At 39.3% G+C, this 18,522-nt stretch overlaps 1 protein-coding gene across 5 annotated transcripts in view; it reads left to right on the forward strand.

Annotated features, from left to right (window-relative positions):
* Positions 1-49: 49 nt before the first annotated feature.
* PEX1 (peroxisomal biogenesis factor 1) overlaps positions 50-18,522 on the forward strand; it is a 41,365-nt gene continuing 22,892 nt past the window's right edge. For 3 of the 5 annotated variants that reach the window (XR_008527110.2, XR_008527111.2, XM_054559485.2), the window contains exons 1-8: positions 71-302; positions 6,354-6,497; positions 9,530-9,613; positions 10,387-10,501; positions 10,600-11,366; positions 14,546-14,665; positions 16,795-16,918; positions 17,452-17,555. Coding sequence is in view for 3 of the 5 variants with exons in the window: in XM_054559485.2 (XP_054415460.1) it covers positions 174-302; positions 6,354-6,497; positions 9,530-9,613; positions 10,387-10,501; positions 10,600-11,366; positions 14,546-14,665; positions 16,795-16,918; positions 17,452-17,555 (1,587 nt within the window). In the remaining 2 variants the exon portion in view is untranslated. Of the gene's footprint in view, positions 303-6,353; positions 6,498-9,529; positions 9,649-10,386; positions 10,502-10,599; positions 11,367-14,545; positions 14,666-16,794; positions 16,919-17,451; positions 17,556-18,522 lie in introns of those variants that run through there. The other 2 variants (XM_024250284.3, XM_024250286.3) reach the window with 2 other exon arrangements.

The following is an 18,522-nucleotide window of genomic DNA, read 5'->3' on the forward strand; positions in this document are numbered from 1 at the left end:
ACTACAGGCTTACGGCAGGACGCAGAGCGGGGAGAGGGGGCGGGGCAGCAGGCGGCGGGGCAGCAGGGGGGCGGGGCCGATCGATCTCCTCCGGCTCCGACGTCCTCGGCCTGCCGGGTCCCGGGTGCTTTGCGGCGCTAGGGTGGGCGAACCCAGAGCGACGCTCCGGGACGATGTGGGGCAGCGATCGCCTGGCGGGTGCTGGGGGAGGCGGAGCGGCAGTGACTGTGGCCTTCACCAACGCTCGCGACTGCTTCCTCCACCTGCCGCGGCGTCTCGTGGCCCAGCTGCATCTGCTGCAGGTAACCTGCCGGCCCCGGGCCACCTGATCTTCAGCCTGGGATCGGACGAGGCCGAAGCCTCTCAGGGACACGGCGGGACACCGGCTGCCACACGGGCGCCGCCGAAGCGCGCAGAGATCAGGGTTCCTCGACGGCAGGGCCCTTCTGGGTAGTCTCTGGATCCCACAAGTCCAGTGCAGCCCTGGGCTTGTCTTATCCCAGGTCTTTTCACTTGGTGAAACTGGACCTAGAAACGTCCTAATATTCTACCACTGTTTTTATAAATATTCCTTATTCCAGGCTGGAAAAGCTCCTGAGAAGTGGTTTGTTTTTATTATTTTAAAAGGTGTTTTCCTTGCCAGCCATTTCCAGTTACCTGCGCTGCTGCCGTCCGGGCCGCGAGAGCGGGGCGCAGAGTTGTTGGCGGAGCCCCTGTCGGTTCCCGGGGACTGAGCACCGTGTCCCATGAGCGGGAAAGGTTAATACAATGATGGTTTTGCCCTGCGTCGCTGACCCTCGGAACACAGCCGTAGTGTGTCAGGAACACATAACGTAGTTAAGATCACTTGAAGCTCTGCGATCAGTCGCCCTTCTGGACGTTGTGGTTAGGATGTTTCACAGTTCTAACCACTGGTGAAGATACAGCGTCCATATTTTCATAATTAAAAATAGAGGCACATGGTCTCACGAGTTTGAGTGTACTTATGGGGGCAAAAGGATGGCGTATTTGAAATCCTCATAAATCCTGGATGCGTGGTACCCACCAGTGGCTAATCTATGCAATGAATAAAGAGTTTGCAATAATTTCAAGCATCCCTTCTTTCCACTTGAGTTACTTCCCCATACCTAGGGGAAGATATTTTGGGTCCATTGAAAACATGAGTTCAGCAGAATCCTCCTATCATCGTCGTTATTGTTTTTTACCACTAAGTAGACAATCTTTTGGTTTTTGATGGGTTTTATGGCTAGAGACAAATCAGTCACTGTCACCAAGTTCCAGGTAGAAGTTGGTTCAGTGCTCTGTCAGCTTCGATGGGATTTTTCAACATGTTTTCAAATCTGCACGTAATAGTAGGAATGCTTTCTTACAGTAACTCTAATTTGATACTAAGATGTAGTTGTTACCTTACATTCATCACTGTTTAAGAATTTAGTGGTCTTGATCTTTGTTTTAAATTTTGAGCCTTCGAGAAGTACTTATAAGAATTAATTCATGCATATCTTTTTGAAATGTAAATGTCTTTAGCCCTGGAACAAATTGCTGTTTCTGTTCAGCCCATATTAGCAGAATAGGTCAATTTTGCTCTCTAATTATCAATGTAATAAATTTATTACTTTATAGATTCCATAAATCTATACATTTATTCCTTGATGAATTATATAAATTTATAGAATTTATGTTTTATAGAAAATTTGGAAAGCATGGAAAATTGTTAACAAGAAAATAAGTTACCCATAATCCCAGAACTTAGAGGTGACTAATGTTGACAGTTTGGATCAAATCTTCCAGTTTTGTTTCTAATCTTTATTTTTAACAGAAATGAGGTCCTATATACACAGGTACAGTTTTGTATCCTGGTGTTTTTATTTAATGTTATTATGAGTGTTTTATTTTGTTAAAAGGTCATCATTTTAAGTTGTTAATTAGTATTCTAGCACAAATTTGCCATAATTTATTTAATTGTTTACTGTGATTGACCATTTAGATTGTACTTAATTTTTAGGCATTAGAAGTGATAAACTATATTTTAATCAAACATTGAAAATAACACATCTTTGTTTAGAAAATATCATTTTTATTTCTGGTTGTCTAGGATAGATTCCCAGAATTCTTGGGTTAGAGGCCATAGATAATTATGAAAGCAGAAAGGTTCACAAATTGGGAGTTAATACTTGAATTACTTTATTTGGGGTGAAGCATTGAGTGCATAATACAGATCATGCAGTAATGGGAAGAAGGGTTGGAACAATGGTTTTCTGGCCTATGTCAGACTTACCTTGAAGCTTTTAAGAATACAGATGTTCTGATCAACCCTCAGACCTATTAAATCAAAATCTTAGGGAATAGGCTTTAGGCATCTCTAATTTTAAAAAATTTATTCAGGCTACTTGGATGCACAAAAGAGTTGAGACCTACTGTCCTAGAATCATAGAATGTTAATGACGATAGAGACCTTAAGCATCTAGGTCATTTCTGTACTTTTACATGTAAGGAAACTGGCATTCCTAGGCCAGTACCATTGCCATGCAGCTAATTTGCCCTCTTGTCTATAGCTCACTCTGCATCACCCAACCTACCCTTCTCACTGTTTCTTCTATAACCAATCTCCTTCCCACTTCTGTTCTCTTACTCATGCCATTCTTCCCTCAGTCATTTTTCTTCCTTCCATACAAATTCCATGTCTTTAAAAAGGAATAATCCTACCTCCTCCACATAGCTTTCCAATTCTCTGTTGTCCACATTTGTCTCCCTTTCAGTACTTCTCTGTTGTGTTATGTGACACATCACATTTGATATACTCTGTACTGTGTTTCAAGTATTGTATTCTCTTGTTTACTCAAGTCATTATTTCAGGACTGACTACCCAGTAGATGCTTTAAGTCAGGATTTCTCAGCCTTGGCACTGTTGACATTTTGAGCTGGATAATTTTTTGTTTTGGGGGCTCTCCTGTACCTTTTAAGATGTTTAACAGCACCCTTGGCCTCTATCCAGTAGATGATGCCTGTACTGCCTCCCCCTATCTGTGACAACCAAAAAGGTCTTCATATATTGTCAGATGTCTACTGAAGGACAAAATCACCTCTGGTCGAGAACCACTGCTTCAACTAAGTTACCTTCTCTGTACTCAGAACTTAATGTGATTGCAGCAGGGGGAGAGGATTCATATACAGAGTGAATGCAAATGAACGTAAATCACCGTTCGGATATGGCCACACAATTTTCATTTCCCTTGTGTTAGCAAGAGATACCCCAGGCTTTGGACCTGGACATTCCTAAGGCATTCTGATGGATGGTTTTACCTGCAGATTTCCTGGTAATACTGATACCTCAGTTTGGGTCAAAGAAGGTCAATTGATTGATTTGATTTGACTCCTGGAAAAGAGGCTCCTTTCTAGCTGTCTCTTTCTTCTCTTTACCTGAATAGCCAGGGCTCTGTGGTTCAAGTGAAGCATTTTGACATAAAAATTAACTTAGAACATTGGTCTGCAGAGTTTGCTAAATATAACTGAGCACATATTATGGCTTTATGGAGCTGGTTACTACTTTTTGACCAAATAAATAATTAGAAGTACTTTTCCTCCTCAATAAGGTTCATTTTTCCTTTTTTCAGTGAGCTGGTAGAGTTTCCTTTTTTGATATTTCAGGGCATCTTTCATATTTCCATCTCTTAAGTTTCTTCATATGAAGTAGAATTGATCTGGATTATGTATTGCTGACTCTGATGAAAACCCACAGAAAGCATCTGGGGCTTGATCACCTTCATTCTTGTAATAGCTCACATGGTTACAGCTGATATGGTAACTTAAGACTTTTGATTCCAAATCTAGGCAAAATACACTCAGTTGAAAGAATTAGTCAGCCAGAACAGTTGGACTGTTCTGTGAAAATTGTGAGAAAAATTATACAACTAAGTGATACATGATGATGGCTTTCTTAAATATAAAATTGTAATAACATGGTTAACTTCCAGTATGTTATATTGTCCCAGAAGTGGCTCCAACATTGTTTGAAATTTGTCTCATTTAAGGAAACATAAGCTGGCCACGGTGGCTCACGCCTGTAATCCCAGCACTTTGGGAGGCTGAGGCAGGCAGATCACCTAAGGTCAGGAGTTCGAGATCAGCCTGGCCAACGTGGTAAAACCCCATCTCTACTAAAAATACAAAAATTAGCCGGGCATTTGGTGGGGGCCTGTAATCCCAGCTACTTGGGAGGCTGAGGCAGGAGAATTGCTTGAATCTGGGAGGTGGAGGTTGCAGTGAGCCGAGATTGCGCCACTGCCCTCCAGCCTGGGTGACAGAGTGAGTCTCTGTCTCAAAAAAAAAAAAAAAGCAAGAAACGTAAAGACTGGGCATATTGGCTCATGCCTGTAATCCCAGCACTTTGAGAGACTGAGGTGGGAAGATCACTTGAGCCCAGGAGATTAAGGCTGCAGTGAGCTGTGATTGTGCCACAGTACTCGAGCCTGGGCAACACAGTGAGATCCTGTCTCAGGAAAAAAAAAATCCATGTAAATGAATGAATTTGATATTTAATATTTTAAATTATGAAAAATGTTCTGTAGAGATGTAGATCTTGCTATGTTGCCCAGGCTGGCTTTGAACTTCTGGGCTCAAACAATCCTCCTGTCTCAGTCTCCCAAAGTATAAAGATTACACACGTGAGCCACTGCGCCTGGCCTAATATTTTTAACTTAATGAATTTATTTTGATATAAATAAATTAATAACACTGAAGCTTCCTGATATAATAAGTCTTTTTGTGTGTGTGACGGGTTCTCACTCTGTTGCCCAGGCTGGAGTGTGATGGCACTATCATGGCTCACTGTAGCCTCAACCTCCCTGACTCAAGTGATCCTCCCACCTCGGCTTCCCGAGTAGATGGGACCACAGGTGTATGCCACCACACCTGGCTGATTTTTAAAATTTATTATTGATACATATTAATAAAATTCTTTTTATTTTAAAAATGATATATGTGGCTGGGCATGGTGGCTCACACCTGTAATCCCGACAGTTTGGGAGGCTGAGGTGGGAGGATCACTTGAGGCCAGGAGCTTAAGACCAGCCTAAGCAACATAGTGAGATCCCATCTCTATAGAAAAAAAAAATGGCTAGGTGTGGTGATGTATGCCTGTATTCCTAGCTACTCAGGAGACTGGGGTGAGAGGATTGCTAGAGCCCAGGAGTTTCAAGTTACAGTGACCTATGATTGTGCCACTGCACTCCAGCCTGGGCAACAGAGCAAAATCCTGTCTCAAAAAAAAAAAAGTTTGAAAATGCTTATGATGCAATATAAGTAGTGGAAAAGGATATTAAATTGTGCCTATATGAACACAACTATATGAAAAACTTGCACATAGAAAAAAGGATTAACAAGAAATAGACCAAATTGTTCACATGGTTGTCTTGTTTGTGGAGAGAATATCAGTAGTTCATTTGTTTCCTTCCAAGTTTATATGTTTTCCGAGGTCTCTATAATGAGTTTGTAATTGTTTAATCATAGAAAACTCTTTTTTGGTCCTTGGCCACAAACTTACATGTTTTAGTGTAATTGCTCTTTTAATGAGAATAAATGTTATATTTTGCTTTTTTAAAACCTATATTCCCATAGTTATATAAGCCCTTACAATTATTAAGAGGCTGCATAATATAACGTTTCTGGAAGGGTACAGAAGAAACAGCAGTAATTACCTCTGAGAACAGGGACATGGCTTCACATTTTACCCTTTTGTACGTTTTGTGCTTTTGCCACATGCATTTATTATTCTTCCAATAAATAAGTAAATAAATATGGATTGCATACTCCATCTGGTTGGTGTTTCATAATTCTAAAATTATATTGCTACATTTTTAAAGATGATATATGTTTCTACTTATTAACGTATATGTTAAAATAGTAAATTTATATCTTATTTAATAATTTCCCTATTGATAGACGTTTAAGACAGTCTCAAGTGTTCACTATTATAGAAAATACTGCACGGATAGCTTTTGCTGTAGTTTCTTTTTTCTTTGAATCATTAATTGGGAATAAATGCTCAAATAGTTATATGTGGCTCAACTGCTATGTAAGTTTATTGACTGACTGCTGCCATTTTGAATTCTGAAAGGGTTGATTAAATTTATAATGCTGCCGTAAGAATATAAGGGTATTGGCTTCATTAGCATCACCAGCATTGGGTGTTGGAAATGATTATAGATTTTTAAATGCTACAACAAATGTAGATAACAGAGAACTATCTATAGAACTCTTTTTGGACGTGTGAATTGTAATAATAGTTTATTTTCATGTGAATCCAGAAAAATGTATATGAAAACCTTTTTTCCTCTCATTTCTTATATGAATAGAATCAAGCTATAGAAGTGGTCTGGAGTCACCAGCCTGCATTCTTGAGCTGGGTGGAAGGCAGGCATTTTAGTGATCAAGGTGAAAATGTGGCTGAAATTAACAGACAAGTTGGTCAAAAACTTGGACTCTCAAATGGGGGACAGGTAAGCACATGTGATGGCAATAACTTTCTTCTAATATAGCAATAGAAATAAAATTAAAAGTTTAGATTTTTTGTTAAAGGAGGTGAGATGACACCTAATTTGTATGCTATTACATAACTAGTCTAGGATATTGAAGCTGACTATACCCTGTTTTTAGGTCATTATCTCGTAGTTTACCATACTCCCTACTTGCTTCTTATTCTGCTTTTTAACTCATTTTCCACATTCCCTAATTTTGGTTTCATGAAATTATTTTTCCTTCTGAATTGCTAGGTTCTACTTACTATTATTAAACTTTATTTCTGACATATTTTATAACCTTCCATGGTCTCACTTGATTAAAAAATAAAAAATTCAGCGGGGTGCGGTGGCTCACACCTATAATCCCAGCACTTTGGGAGGCCGAGGTGGGCGGATAATTTGAGGTCAGGAGTTGGAGACCAGCCTGGCCAACGTGGTGAAACCCCCCATCTCTACTAAAAATTCAAAAATTACCTGGGCATGGTGGCAGGTGCCTGTAATCCCAGCTACTCGGGAGTCTGGGGCAGGAAAATTGCTTGAACCTGGGAGGTGGAGGTTGCAGTGAGCTGAGATAGCACTGCTGCACTTCAGCTGGGTGACAAGAGTGAAACAATGTCTTGAAAAAAATAAAAAATAAAAAATTCTACAAGACAGGGTTATTATTTTTCCATTTTTGTCTTCCCTTATAAGTTTAATATGCTTAGATTATAAACCTGAAAGCTTGAATACCCATGGCTATTTTTTGTTTTCTTATGTTTATCAAGTTATTCCTTTAAACATTTTCTAAACTGTAGGAATAATGTGAGGCTGGGCTCAATGGCTTATGCCTGTAATCCTAGTGCTTTGGGAGGCCAAGGTGGGAGGACCACTTGAGGCCACGAGTTCAAGATTAGCCTGGCTAGGCAACATAGCAAGACCCTATCTCTACACAAAAATTAAAAAATTAGCTGGGCATGGTAGTGAATGCTTGTAGTCCCAGCTACTCAGCAGACTGAGGTAGGAGGAATGCTTGAGCCCAGGAATTTGAGTGACCTATGATTATGCACTCCAGCCCGGGCAACAGCAAGACCCTATCTCTTAAAAGAAGAAGATGTAGTAATAATACATATTCATTATAACTATTTTACCATTGAAAGTAAAAAATGAGTTTTTACCTTTCCCCAGTCCCATCCTCAGAATGAATGTCAACTGTTTTGGGGGATCTCAGTAGACCTTTAGGATTGGAAGAATGAGATCATTCATATTTTCTGCAATTATTACCCCACAAAATATTTCAGATACCTTTCCATGTATTACAAACAATGTGCATTTAACATGTCTCTCTCTTTCTCTCTCTCTCTCTGTGTGTCTTTATGATCCTCTGTTGCAGCCCTGCCACTAAGACACTACCTCCTGAAGAATCACTGATAGGAACAGAAAGTGGACTGGCTAGCCCAGGAGTCCTTAGCTTCTTAGAGGGCAGGAGCTGCTTTGTGCTTTCTCAGAATCAGATATATATGTGGACTGAAACATTTAAAAACAGAATAGCCAAGGGTGCTATACATTTAAAACTTATATAGATGGGGCTACATTGCTCTCTGTTACTAATTTCCCATGACAATACACGAGAGTGCCATGTCTTTTTAACTTGTTTTCAGCACAGACTAATCTTGTTCATGCATGTTTTTTGATGAGAATAGGCTACTCATGAGAAATCTATAAACCTAACACTAGTCCCTTGCATACTCTAAATTGTTGCTGGAATCTTAAAATTTTAGCACCAGATGGACCTTAGAAATCATTAACTTTGGTGCTTTGTTCTACAATACAAGGAGATGGAATATTTTACCCAGGATTGCTTAGCAGCTTACAGTTCTGCCCTCCGAGTACCCGGCACTTCCCTGTGGGCAACGTCAACTTCCTGATTTTCAAGTCTTAATTAGTACTCTGAAGAATCCTACTTGTTTTTAACTCCCATTTGCTTTGAAGTGACTTTACCTGATTTTTTTAGATCCCTTATTGCAGCAGTGCCACTAAGAAACTGAGTCTCTAGCTTCTTGGTGGGCAGGAGCTGCTTTGTGCTTGCTCAGAATCATCCTTTTCAGTAAGGGAGATATTGAAGAGAAATCTACTGAGGAGTCTGGGGGTGAGGCACTCAGGGAAATTCTGCTCCAGTCCACAAAAGCAGAGAGGAAGGGTTGGTTACCTAGAGTATTTAACATGCAGAGGCTTTGGATTTTACTCCTTTAATCCTTGGAAATGCCTATAGAAGGGGAAAGGAAGTAAGATGGTGACTCCAGCTTATAGACATACTAGTGTTCCATATATTTAAACTATAATAAGAGGGTATTATTTGTTTTACTTAACTTTCTGCTGTGAAGGATTGTACTTCTCAATATTTGTCTCCAGTGTCTATTTCAGTGTATTTTTCACTTTTCTTGAAGCAGCATGTCTGTTGCAAAACTTCTAGAAATAATGAGAATATTTATATATTAGATCAAGCCATAACTTGATGATATAGTCATTTCTTCTTATATTTTTTACTTACATTTTTACATTTTAATGATTACTTTCATTTTTGAAAAATGTGTCGTGCTGAGATGTATTTTTCTTCATTCTGTAATTAGTTATGAAACAGTTTTTCCTAAAATGCTGAGTATATCAAGTCTTGGCTAAGAATAAGTGCTTAATAAATATTTGTCACATGAAAGACTACACATATAGCCAGGCACAGTGGCTTGCACCTGTTTTCCCAGCTACTCAGGAGGCTGAGGCAGGAGGACTGCTTGAGCCCAGGGTTTCCAGGCTGCAGTGAGCTATGATTGTACCACTGCACTCCAGAATGGGTGACAGAGGCAGGCCCCATCTCTCAAAACAGAAAAGAAAGATTACATAGACTACATATACACCCCCATCCAAAACACACACACACATCTACTTACCTAAAATGGTAAGAAGATAACTTCTTATTTTCTAATATATGACACAGAAAAGTTTTTTTAAAGTAGTTTTAAATTTTTAATTTTTTCTAGGTATTTCTCAGGCCATGTTCCCATGTGGTATCTTGTCAACAAGTTGAGGTGGAACCCCTCTCAGCAGATGATTGGGAGATACTGGTAAAGAAAACCAAATAAGAACTATCTCATTTAAGGTTAAATTACTTCACAATATCAATGTCTTTAGATTTCTCTAAGCTTTATTATATATTCTGAGTTGGTTTTGAATTATAAGAATGAATTGGGGGCAGGCACAGTAGCTCATGCCTATAATCCCAGCACTTTGGGAAGCCAAGGCAGGTGGATTGCTTGAGTCCAGGAGTTCAAGACCAGGCTGGGCAACTGGTTCCAGGAGTTCAAGACCAGGCTGGTTTTAGTAGAGAAACCCCGTCTCTACTAAAAATACAAAAATTAGCCAGGCATGGTAGTGTGTGCCTTTAGTCCCAGCCACTTCGGAGGCTGAGGCAGGAGGATTGCTTGAGCCCATAAAGTCAAGGCTGCAGTGAGTCAAGATCTTGCCATTATACTCCAGTCTGGACAATAGAGTGAGACCTTGTCTCAAATAAAAAAAGAATGAATTGATAGAGATCTAATGTACAACCTGACAACTATAGGTAATAAAATTGTATTGGGGATTCATGTTAGATGAGTAGATTTTAACTACTCTTACCACAAAAACAAAAAAGTGGGTAACTGTGAGATGATGTGTATGTTAATTTACTTCACTATAGTAACCATTATACTATCTATATGTAGCTCATAACATCATGTTGTATATATTAAATATGCACATTAAAATTTGTTTTTTAAAAAAATGAATTGAGGTTTTTTTTAACTAGACATGGAGTGGACAAAATGTAAAGTGAATTGATCTTTTCGTCTGTTGGTTCTAGGAGCTGCATGCTGTTTCCCTTGAACAGCATCTTCTAGATCAAATTCGAATAGTTTTTCCAAAAGCCATTTTTCCTGTTTGGGTTGATCAACAAACGTACTTATTTATCCAAATTGGTAGGTGCTATTGTAATATTTGCTGTCATATTCTACACTATAGCATTGAGTCCAAAGTAGAAATGAGTGTGCACTAATGAGCTTTATTTTCTACACAGTTGCACTAATACCAGCGGCCTCTTATGGAAGGCTGGAAACTGACACCAAACTCCTTATTCAGCCAAAGATACGCCGAGCCAAAGAGAATACATTTTCAAAAGCTGATGCTGAATATAAAAAACTTCATAGTTATGGAAGAGACCAGAAAGGAATGATGAAAGAACTTCAAACCAAGCAACTTCAGTCAAATACTGTGGGAATCACTGAATCTAATGAAAACGAGTCAGAGATTCCAGTTGACTCATCATCAGTAGCAAGTTTATGGACTATGATAGGAAGCATTTTTTCCTTTCGATCTGAGAAGAAACAAGAGACATCCTGGGGTTTAACTGAAATCAATGCGTTCAAAAATATGCAGTCAAAGGTTGTTCCTCTAGACAACATTTTCAGAGTATGCAAATCTCAACCTCCTAGTATATATAACGCGTCAGCAACCTCTGTTTTTCATAAACACTGTGCCGTTCATGTATTTCCATGGGACCAGGAATATTTTGATGTAGAGCCCAGCTTTACTGTGACATATGGAAAGCTAGTTAAGCTACTTTCTCCAAAGCAACAGCAAATTAAAACAAAACAAAATGTCTTATCACCTGAAAAAGAGAAGCAGATGTCAGAGCCACTAGATCAAAAAAAAATTAGGTCAGATCATAGTGAAGAAGATGAGAAGGCCTGTGTGCTACAAGTAGTCTGGAATGGACTTGAAGAATTGAACAATGCCATCAAATACACCAAAAATGTAGAAGTTCTCCATCTTGGGAAAGTCTGGGTTAGTATAAATTTTATAACTTGGGAGAAATTTTGTGTGGCTTAAACATCCCCAAATTATGAATTAGAATAGTATTTCATATATAAATTGAAAATCAATTAAAAAGAAACGCAGTGCCTAAAGGCACTTGGGGGGCACATTTATGCTTTGCAGTAAAGTCCTTGTTTGGATAAAGATTGTGTATTTTCTGGCCAAGTAAGCTTGAATAGGTACAAGCTTAGATAGGTTCAGGCCCAGAGAGGTCAAAATTACTTACCTGAGATTGCATAGCTAGTGTTACAACTAGGATTCAAACCCAGGCAGATTGACTTGGGGGTTCATCAGCATGGAGTGCCCTACAAAGCCTCCCATCTTTAATGCTTGCAGATTTGTTCCCCAGTTACTGAAAGCAACTTGTTAATATTAGGGAAAAGGGCCAGTGTAGGGAGAGATCCATGGCATGAGGTAACCTTCCTGCTGCATGTGGTGGCACCTGGATTGGAATGCATCCAGGAGCTGCTTACCCTGCTGGTGTCTGCTCTTTAATTTGTGTATAACGGAGAGGAAGTAGACAGGGCAACTAGTGCTCCAGCCCCTCATCCTGGCCACAAATATTAATGCTACCTTTATATGACATAAGTCACCAGTCCATTTATTAGAACCTAAATTTGAACCACTGTAAAGTAAGACTTAATAGTGATAAAGAGAGGAACTTGTTAGGAAAGGGAATAAAATAGAAAGAGAAGGTTGTCTCCTTTTGTAGATTTTTTTTTCTCCGACAGTTTTACCTGTGACCTTTATACAAATAACTGACAAAGCATTAATCTCTTTGGCCTACATCATTTTCTTTTCTTTTTTTTTCCCCCTGAGATGGAGTTTCACTCTTCTTGCCCAAGCTGGAGTGCAATGGTGTGATCTGGCTCACTGCAACCTCCGCCTCCCAGGTTCAAGCAGTTCTCCTGCCTCAGCCTCCCGAGTAGCTGGGACTACAGGCATGCACCACCACGCCTGGCTGATTTTTTCTATTTTTAGTAGAAACAGGGTTTCACCATGTTAGCCAGGCTGGTCTGGAACTCCTGACCTCAGGTGATCTGCCTGCCTCGGCCTCCCAAAGTGCTGGGATTACAGGCATGAGCCACTGCTCCTGGCTGGCCTACATCATTTTCTAAAACTCCAGACCAGACCATTCTTTTTTTTTTTTTGAGTCAGAGGCTTGCTTTGTTGTCAAGGCTGGAATGCAGTGGCACCACCTCCACTCACTGCAACCTCCACATCCCAGATTCAAGTGATTCTCCTGCCTCAGCCTCCAGAGTAGCTGGGACTACAAGTGTGCACCACCACTCCTGGCTAATTTTTGTATTTTTAGTAGGGACAAGGTTTCACCATGTTGGCCAGGCTGGTCTTGAACTCCTGGTCTCAAGTGATCTGCCTGCCTCAGTCTCCCAAAGTGCTGGGATTACAGGCGTGAGCCACTGTGCCTGGCCTCAGATCATTATTTTCTGTTAGCTTTAAACTGTCCGTTTAGGATATCCCACCGCATCCTCAAATTCAAAATGTCTAACACTGAGCTTATGATTTAGCTGGTTCTGTCATTACATGGGAATATCCTTTTATTTCCTTTAAATTATATGGTGAGAACAGGGAGAAGTGCTGATGGTAAAGTCCTGTGATTAAGATAGCAGTAAGGACTCTGCCCTTCCCACTCCACTGAAGGTTGAAGAGCCATGGACAATGAAAAGTCACAGTAGGTGAAATCAGATATTAAAATGGACTTGGCTTGAGAGATCAAAACTGATCACTTGGTGATACAACTAACAAATTCATGTTAACTTGAACCTTTATTACCCTGTGAAGCGTGGTGATTTAAAAAAAAAAAACAGGAAACTTGATTGTTAAATTCTCTTTAAGTCAGAATATGTACCTTAGAGTTTTTATTTATGCTTTTGTCTACCATTAATATGTCTGCACCTGCTCTTTAGAAGTTAATAGAGAGTGAAGTTGTCTTTATGTCTTTCAGTGCTTGCTTATATTTGGGAAGTTGAGAAAAATTTTTAACATCGTTATTGAGATATGTATATATATATATATATTTTTTTTTTTTTTTTTTTTTTTTTTTTTTTCTTGAGATGGAGTCTTGCTCTGTTGCCCAGGCTGGAGTGTGGTGGCGATCGCCACTCACTGCAAGCTCCGCCTCCCAGGTTCAAGCGATTCTCCTGCCCCAGCCTCCTGAGTAGCTCGGATACAGGCTCCCACCACCACGCCTGGCTAATTTTTGTAGTTTTAGTAGAGACGAGGTTTCACCATATTGGCCATGCTGTTCTCAAACTCCTGACCTCGTGATCCGCCCACTTCGGCCTCCCAAAGTGCTGGGATTATAGGCGTGAGCCACCGCGCCCAGCTGAGATAAAATTTAAAGTGTACAATTCATTCATTTTTAGTATATTTATACTAGTTGTACAACCATCACCACAATCTAAGTTTAGAACATTTTCATTAGTGGGTGGGAGAAATTTTACTCTGCTTTTTAGATTAAGTTTTTGTCTGGATCTAATCATTTAATCAGACAATCAGGCAGATTGTCTGTGATTAGTTTTGGCCATTCCAGCTTCTTCATTGGTAACTTTCACAAACAAAGGCTGCTCGAAGATTAGAATCAACATTTAATTTGAATGTAAATATACCATAGTTTAAAAGATGGGTTTGGTGAGTACAGTCAAATACATACATTTAAAGCTCTAATTCTGAAGATTATGTAAAGAAAAGGAAAGAAATTGTAGGGAGAAGATTGAAATGTTCATGGTATAACAATATCTGAACATCCATCTGGTTACACCGTTGGTATTTGAATGTTTGTGTCCTCCTCAAATTCATATGTTGAAATCCCAACTCCCAAGGTGATGGTATTAGGAGGTGTGGTCTTTGGGAAGTGATTAGGTCATGAAGGTGAAGGCTTCATGAATGGGATTCGTGCTCTTATAAAAGAGAACTGTGAGAAATAAGTTTCTGTCATTTGTTAGCCACCCAGTTTAGGATATTTTGATATAGCAGCCTGCATGGACTGAGACAACTATGAGTTATTATGATAGCTTCTGTTATTTCACCTAAATTCATAGAAGCTGATATATCAATATTTATGCTATGAAATATTTCTTAACCAAACTTTGAATATATTTATATTTTTGTTTATTTTTAAATTTCAGATTCCAGATGACCTGAGGAAGAGATTAAATATACAAATGCATGCCGTAGTCAGGATAACTCCAGTGGAAGTTACCCCTAAAATTCCAAGATCTCTAAAGTTACAACCTAGAGAGAATTTAGTGAGTTCAAATATATATGTTACATCAAAATTCTTTTACATGTTTTGTAAGATTTCTAGTTGCTTTAGCTAAGTAATAAGAATATTGTATTCCTTTTTGATACAAGTCTTTTTTTATTGTGTTAAACTGTATATAACATAAAATATGCCATGTTAGCCATTTTTAAGTGTATAATTCAGAGGCATTAATTACATTCATAATATTGTACAACCATCACCACTATCTATATCCAGAACTTTTCCATCACCCCGAAGAGAAACTTGGTACCCATTAAACAATAATTCCCCGTCCACTCCTTTCCCCAGTCCCTGGTAATCTCTAATGTATATTGTGTCTCTACGAATTTACTTATTCTAGATATTTCATATATAAGTAGAAGTATGCATTTGTCTTATGTATCTGACTTACTTCATTTAACATAATGTTTTCAAGGCTCATCTGTGTTGTATGTATCAGAATGTTATTCCTTTTCATGGCTGAATACTATTCCATTGACTGCATATACCACATTTGTTTATCCATTCATCTGTTGATGGACACTTGGGTTGTTTCCACATTTTTGGCTGCTGTGAATAATGCTACAGTGAACATTGGTGTACAAGTATCTGTTTGAGTTCCTCTTTTCAGCTTCTTTGGGATATACCTAGGAATTATGTTTAACTTTTTGAGAAGCTGAGAAATCTTTAATAAATAACACAAATACGTATATTTGCCAATGCAAATATGAATATTTTTGGCTTTTAAGAGATTGATAATTTTGCCACGTGGTTGTAATTTTAAAAAATTGTCCCATGTTGTTTCAGTATTAATATTGTAGCCTAAAAGAGTGCTAGACTGTTTTACTTTTTACTCAGTTAATTCTTTGAATACTGGTAGAGTCAGGAAATGAGATATTGAACTTAAAGATCTTTGCAGGTGGGGTCCAGTGGCTCACACCTGTAATCCTAGCACTTTGGGAAGCTGAGGTGGGAGGATTGCTTGAGAACAGCCTGGGCAACATAGCAAGACCCCATCTCTACAAAAAAAATGTAAAAAAAAATTAAGCCAGGTGTGGTAGCTGATGCCTGTTATCTCAACAATTTGGGAGGCTGAGATGGGTGGATCACTTGAGGTCAGGAGTTGGAGACCAGCCTGGCCAAAAGGGTGAAACCCCATCTCTACTAAAAATACAAAAAGTAGCTGGGCGTGGTGCTAATCCTGTAATCTCAGCTACTCAGGAGGCTGACGCAGGAGAACCACTTGAACTGTGGAGGTGGAAGTTGCAGTGAGCCAAGATCTCACCACTGCACTCCAGCCTGGGTGACAGAGTGAGACTCTATCCCAAAAAAAGTAAAAATAAAAATTAGACACATGTGGTGGCGCATGCCCGTAGTCCTAGCTACTCAGGAGGCTGACTGAGGTGGGAGGATCTCTTGAGCCCAGGAGTTCAACACTGCAGTGAGCTATGATTGTGCCACTGCACTCCAGCCTAGGCAATATCTCAAAAAAAATTTTTTTAAAATAGATTATTAGGCCAGACATGGCGGCTTATGCCAGTAATCCCAGCACTTTGAAAGGCCAAGGCAGGCGGATCACCTGAGGCCAGGAGTTTGAGACCAGCCTGGCCAACATGGTGAAACCCCATGTCTATGTCTACTAAAAATACAAAAATTAGCTAGCAATGTCTGTAATCCCAGCTACTTGGGAGCCTGAGGCAAGAGAATCGCTTGAACCCGGGAGGCAGAGGTTGCAGTGAGTAGAGACTGCGCCACTGCACTCCAGCCTGGGCGATACAGCGAGATTCTGTCTCAAAGAAAAAGGAATTTGTTTTCCTGTCTTTATCATAGAGGGAGGAAAGGGAGAATGGGGTTGGAATGGTTATTGAGTGAGCCAAATATGGTAGGTGTATCACTGGGCATAGAGAAAAGGAGCATTTAAAACTTTTCCACCTAACAGATGTTTCTTCAGGCTACACTGCACTCATTGTGCTAACTGTAATGTCAAATCCCAAACCTGTGCCTTTAGAATATGAACATCCTTCATTGGATTTGTTTGGTAAGGCTTATACTTTATTAGGAAGATAAGATGTTAAAATAAGGGTGTTAAGTTCAGATATGAGGATAATTCATTACTATCCCTTTTTCTGGCAGCATAAAGACGTAAGTGAAGAAGACATAAAAACTGTATTTTATTCATGGCTACAGCAGACTACTACCACTATGCTTCCTTTGGTAATATCAGAGGAAGAATTTATTAAGCTGGAAACTAAAGATGGTGAGTACATTTGTTATTTTGACTTTTTTTTCTATTTAAATAGTTGTACATTTTTAATTGTTCTTGCAACCTGTCATATATGTGAACAGTATGTGAATAGTGAAATATAATTATGATAATTAAACAGTAGGTTTTATGTATTGAAAAATATCTTTGGCCGGGTGCAGTGGCTCACGCCTGTAATCCCAGCACTTTGGGAGGCTGAGGCAGGCAGATTACTTGAGGCCAGGAGTTCGAGAGCAGCCTGCCAACATGGCGCAACCCTATCTATACAAAAAAATACAAAAATTAGCTGGACGTAGTGGTGTATGCCTATAGTCCCAGCTACTTGAGAGGCTGAGGCAGAAGGATCACTTGAGCCCAGGAGGTCTGTGTTCCTGCCACTGCACTCCAGCCTGGCCAACAGAGCGAGACCCTGTTGGGAAAAAAAAAAAAAAAGGCCTTTAACTTAAATAAATTTGACATTTAAAATCTTAAATTATTTCATCTCTGTTTCAATACTAACTCTGCATTTATTACTTTCTTTTTAATAGGGCTGAAGGAATTTTCTCTGAGTATAATTCATTCTTGGGAAAAAGAAAAAGATAAAAATATTTTTCTGTTGAGTCCCAATTTGCTGCAGAAGACTACAATACAAGTAAAAGCATATTAGTGAATATTTAATAAAATACTATTTGTTATATATGATTGATAATAAAGTATGAAGTTTCTTGTAACACCTTGCATTGTGAAATGTATTAAAAACCTGGTAAGAGTAAGGAATAACTTGATTTAAAATATTTTATTCTGTAATCTCTTTAAATTATCTGTACAAATTATTGACTTACCCTAAATTTAAAAATGAATGCCTTAGCACAATTAAGTTCCAAGAATAGAGTTGATCGTGTTAACTGGTAAATGGATCATGATTTAAAATTCTTCTAGGATTGAAACAAATGAAAACGTAGTTTTAAGGGTTTGATTTTTTAAATTCCTATTTTTACATGCAATTTTACTGCACAACCCATCTTATTTTGACAGTTCTTAAATTCGCAACTCTTCAGAAATATTATCAGATCACTTTTCTTTGCTTATATAATTTTTTTTTTTTTTTTTAAAGACAGTGTCTCACTTTGTCGCCCAGGCTGGAGTGCAGTGGCACGATCATGGCTCACTGCAGCCTCGACCTCCCAGGCTCAGGTGATTCTCCCACCTCAGCCTCCCAAGTAGCTGGGACCACAGGCGAATGCCATAATGCCTGGCTAATTTTTGTATGTTTTGTAGAGAAAGGATTTCACCATGTTGCCCAGAATTGTCTTGAACTCCTGGGTTCAAGGAATTGTTCTGCCTTTCCCACCCAAAGTGGTGGGATTACAAGTGTGAGCCACTGCGCCCAGTTCTTCTAGAAGTATTTTAAGAGTGGTCTTTTTTTTTTTTGAGACGGAGTCTCACTCTGTCACCCAGGCTGGAGTGCAGTGGCACAATCTCGGCTCACTGCAACCTCCACCTCCCAGGTTCAAGTGATTCTCCTGCCTCAGCTTCCCTAGTAGCTAGGATTACAGGCGCATGCCACCACGCCCTGCTATTTTTTTTATTTTTAGTAGAGACGAGGTTTCACCATGTTG

This window comes from Pongo abelii, chromosome 6 (genome assembly GCF_028885655.2).
Source record: "Pongo abelii isolate AG06213 chromosome 6, NHGRI_mPonAbe1-v2.0_pri, whole genome shotgun sequence".
NCBI classification, from domain to species: Eukaryota; Metazoa; Chordata; class Mammalia; order Primates; family Hominidae; genus Pongo; species Pongo abelii.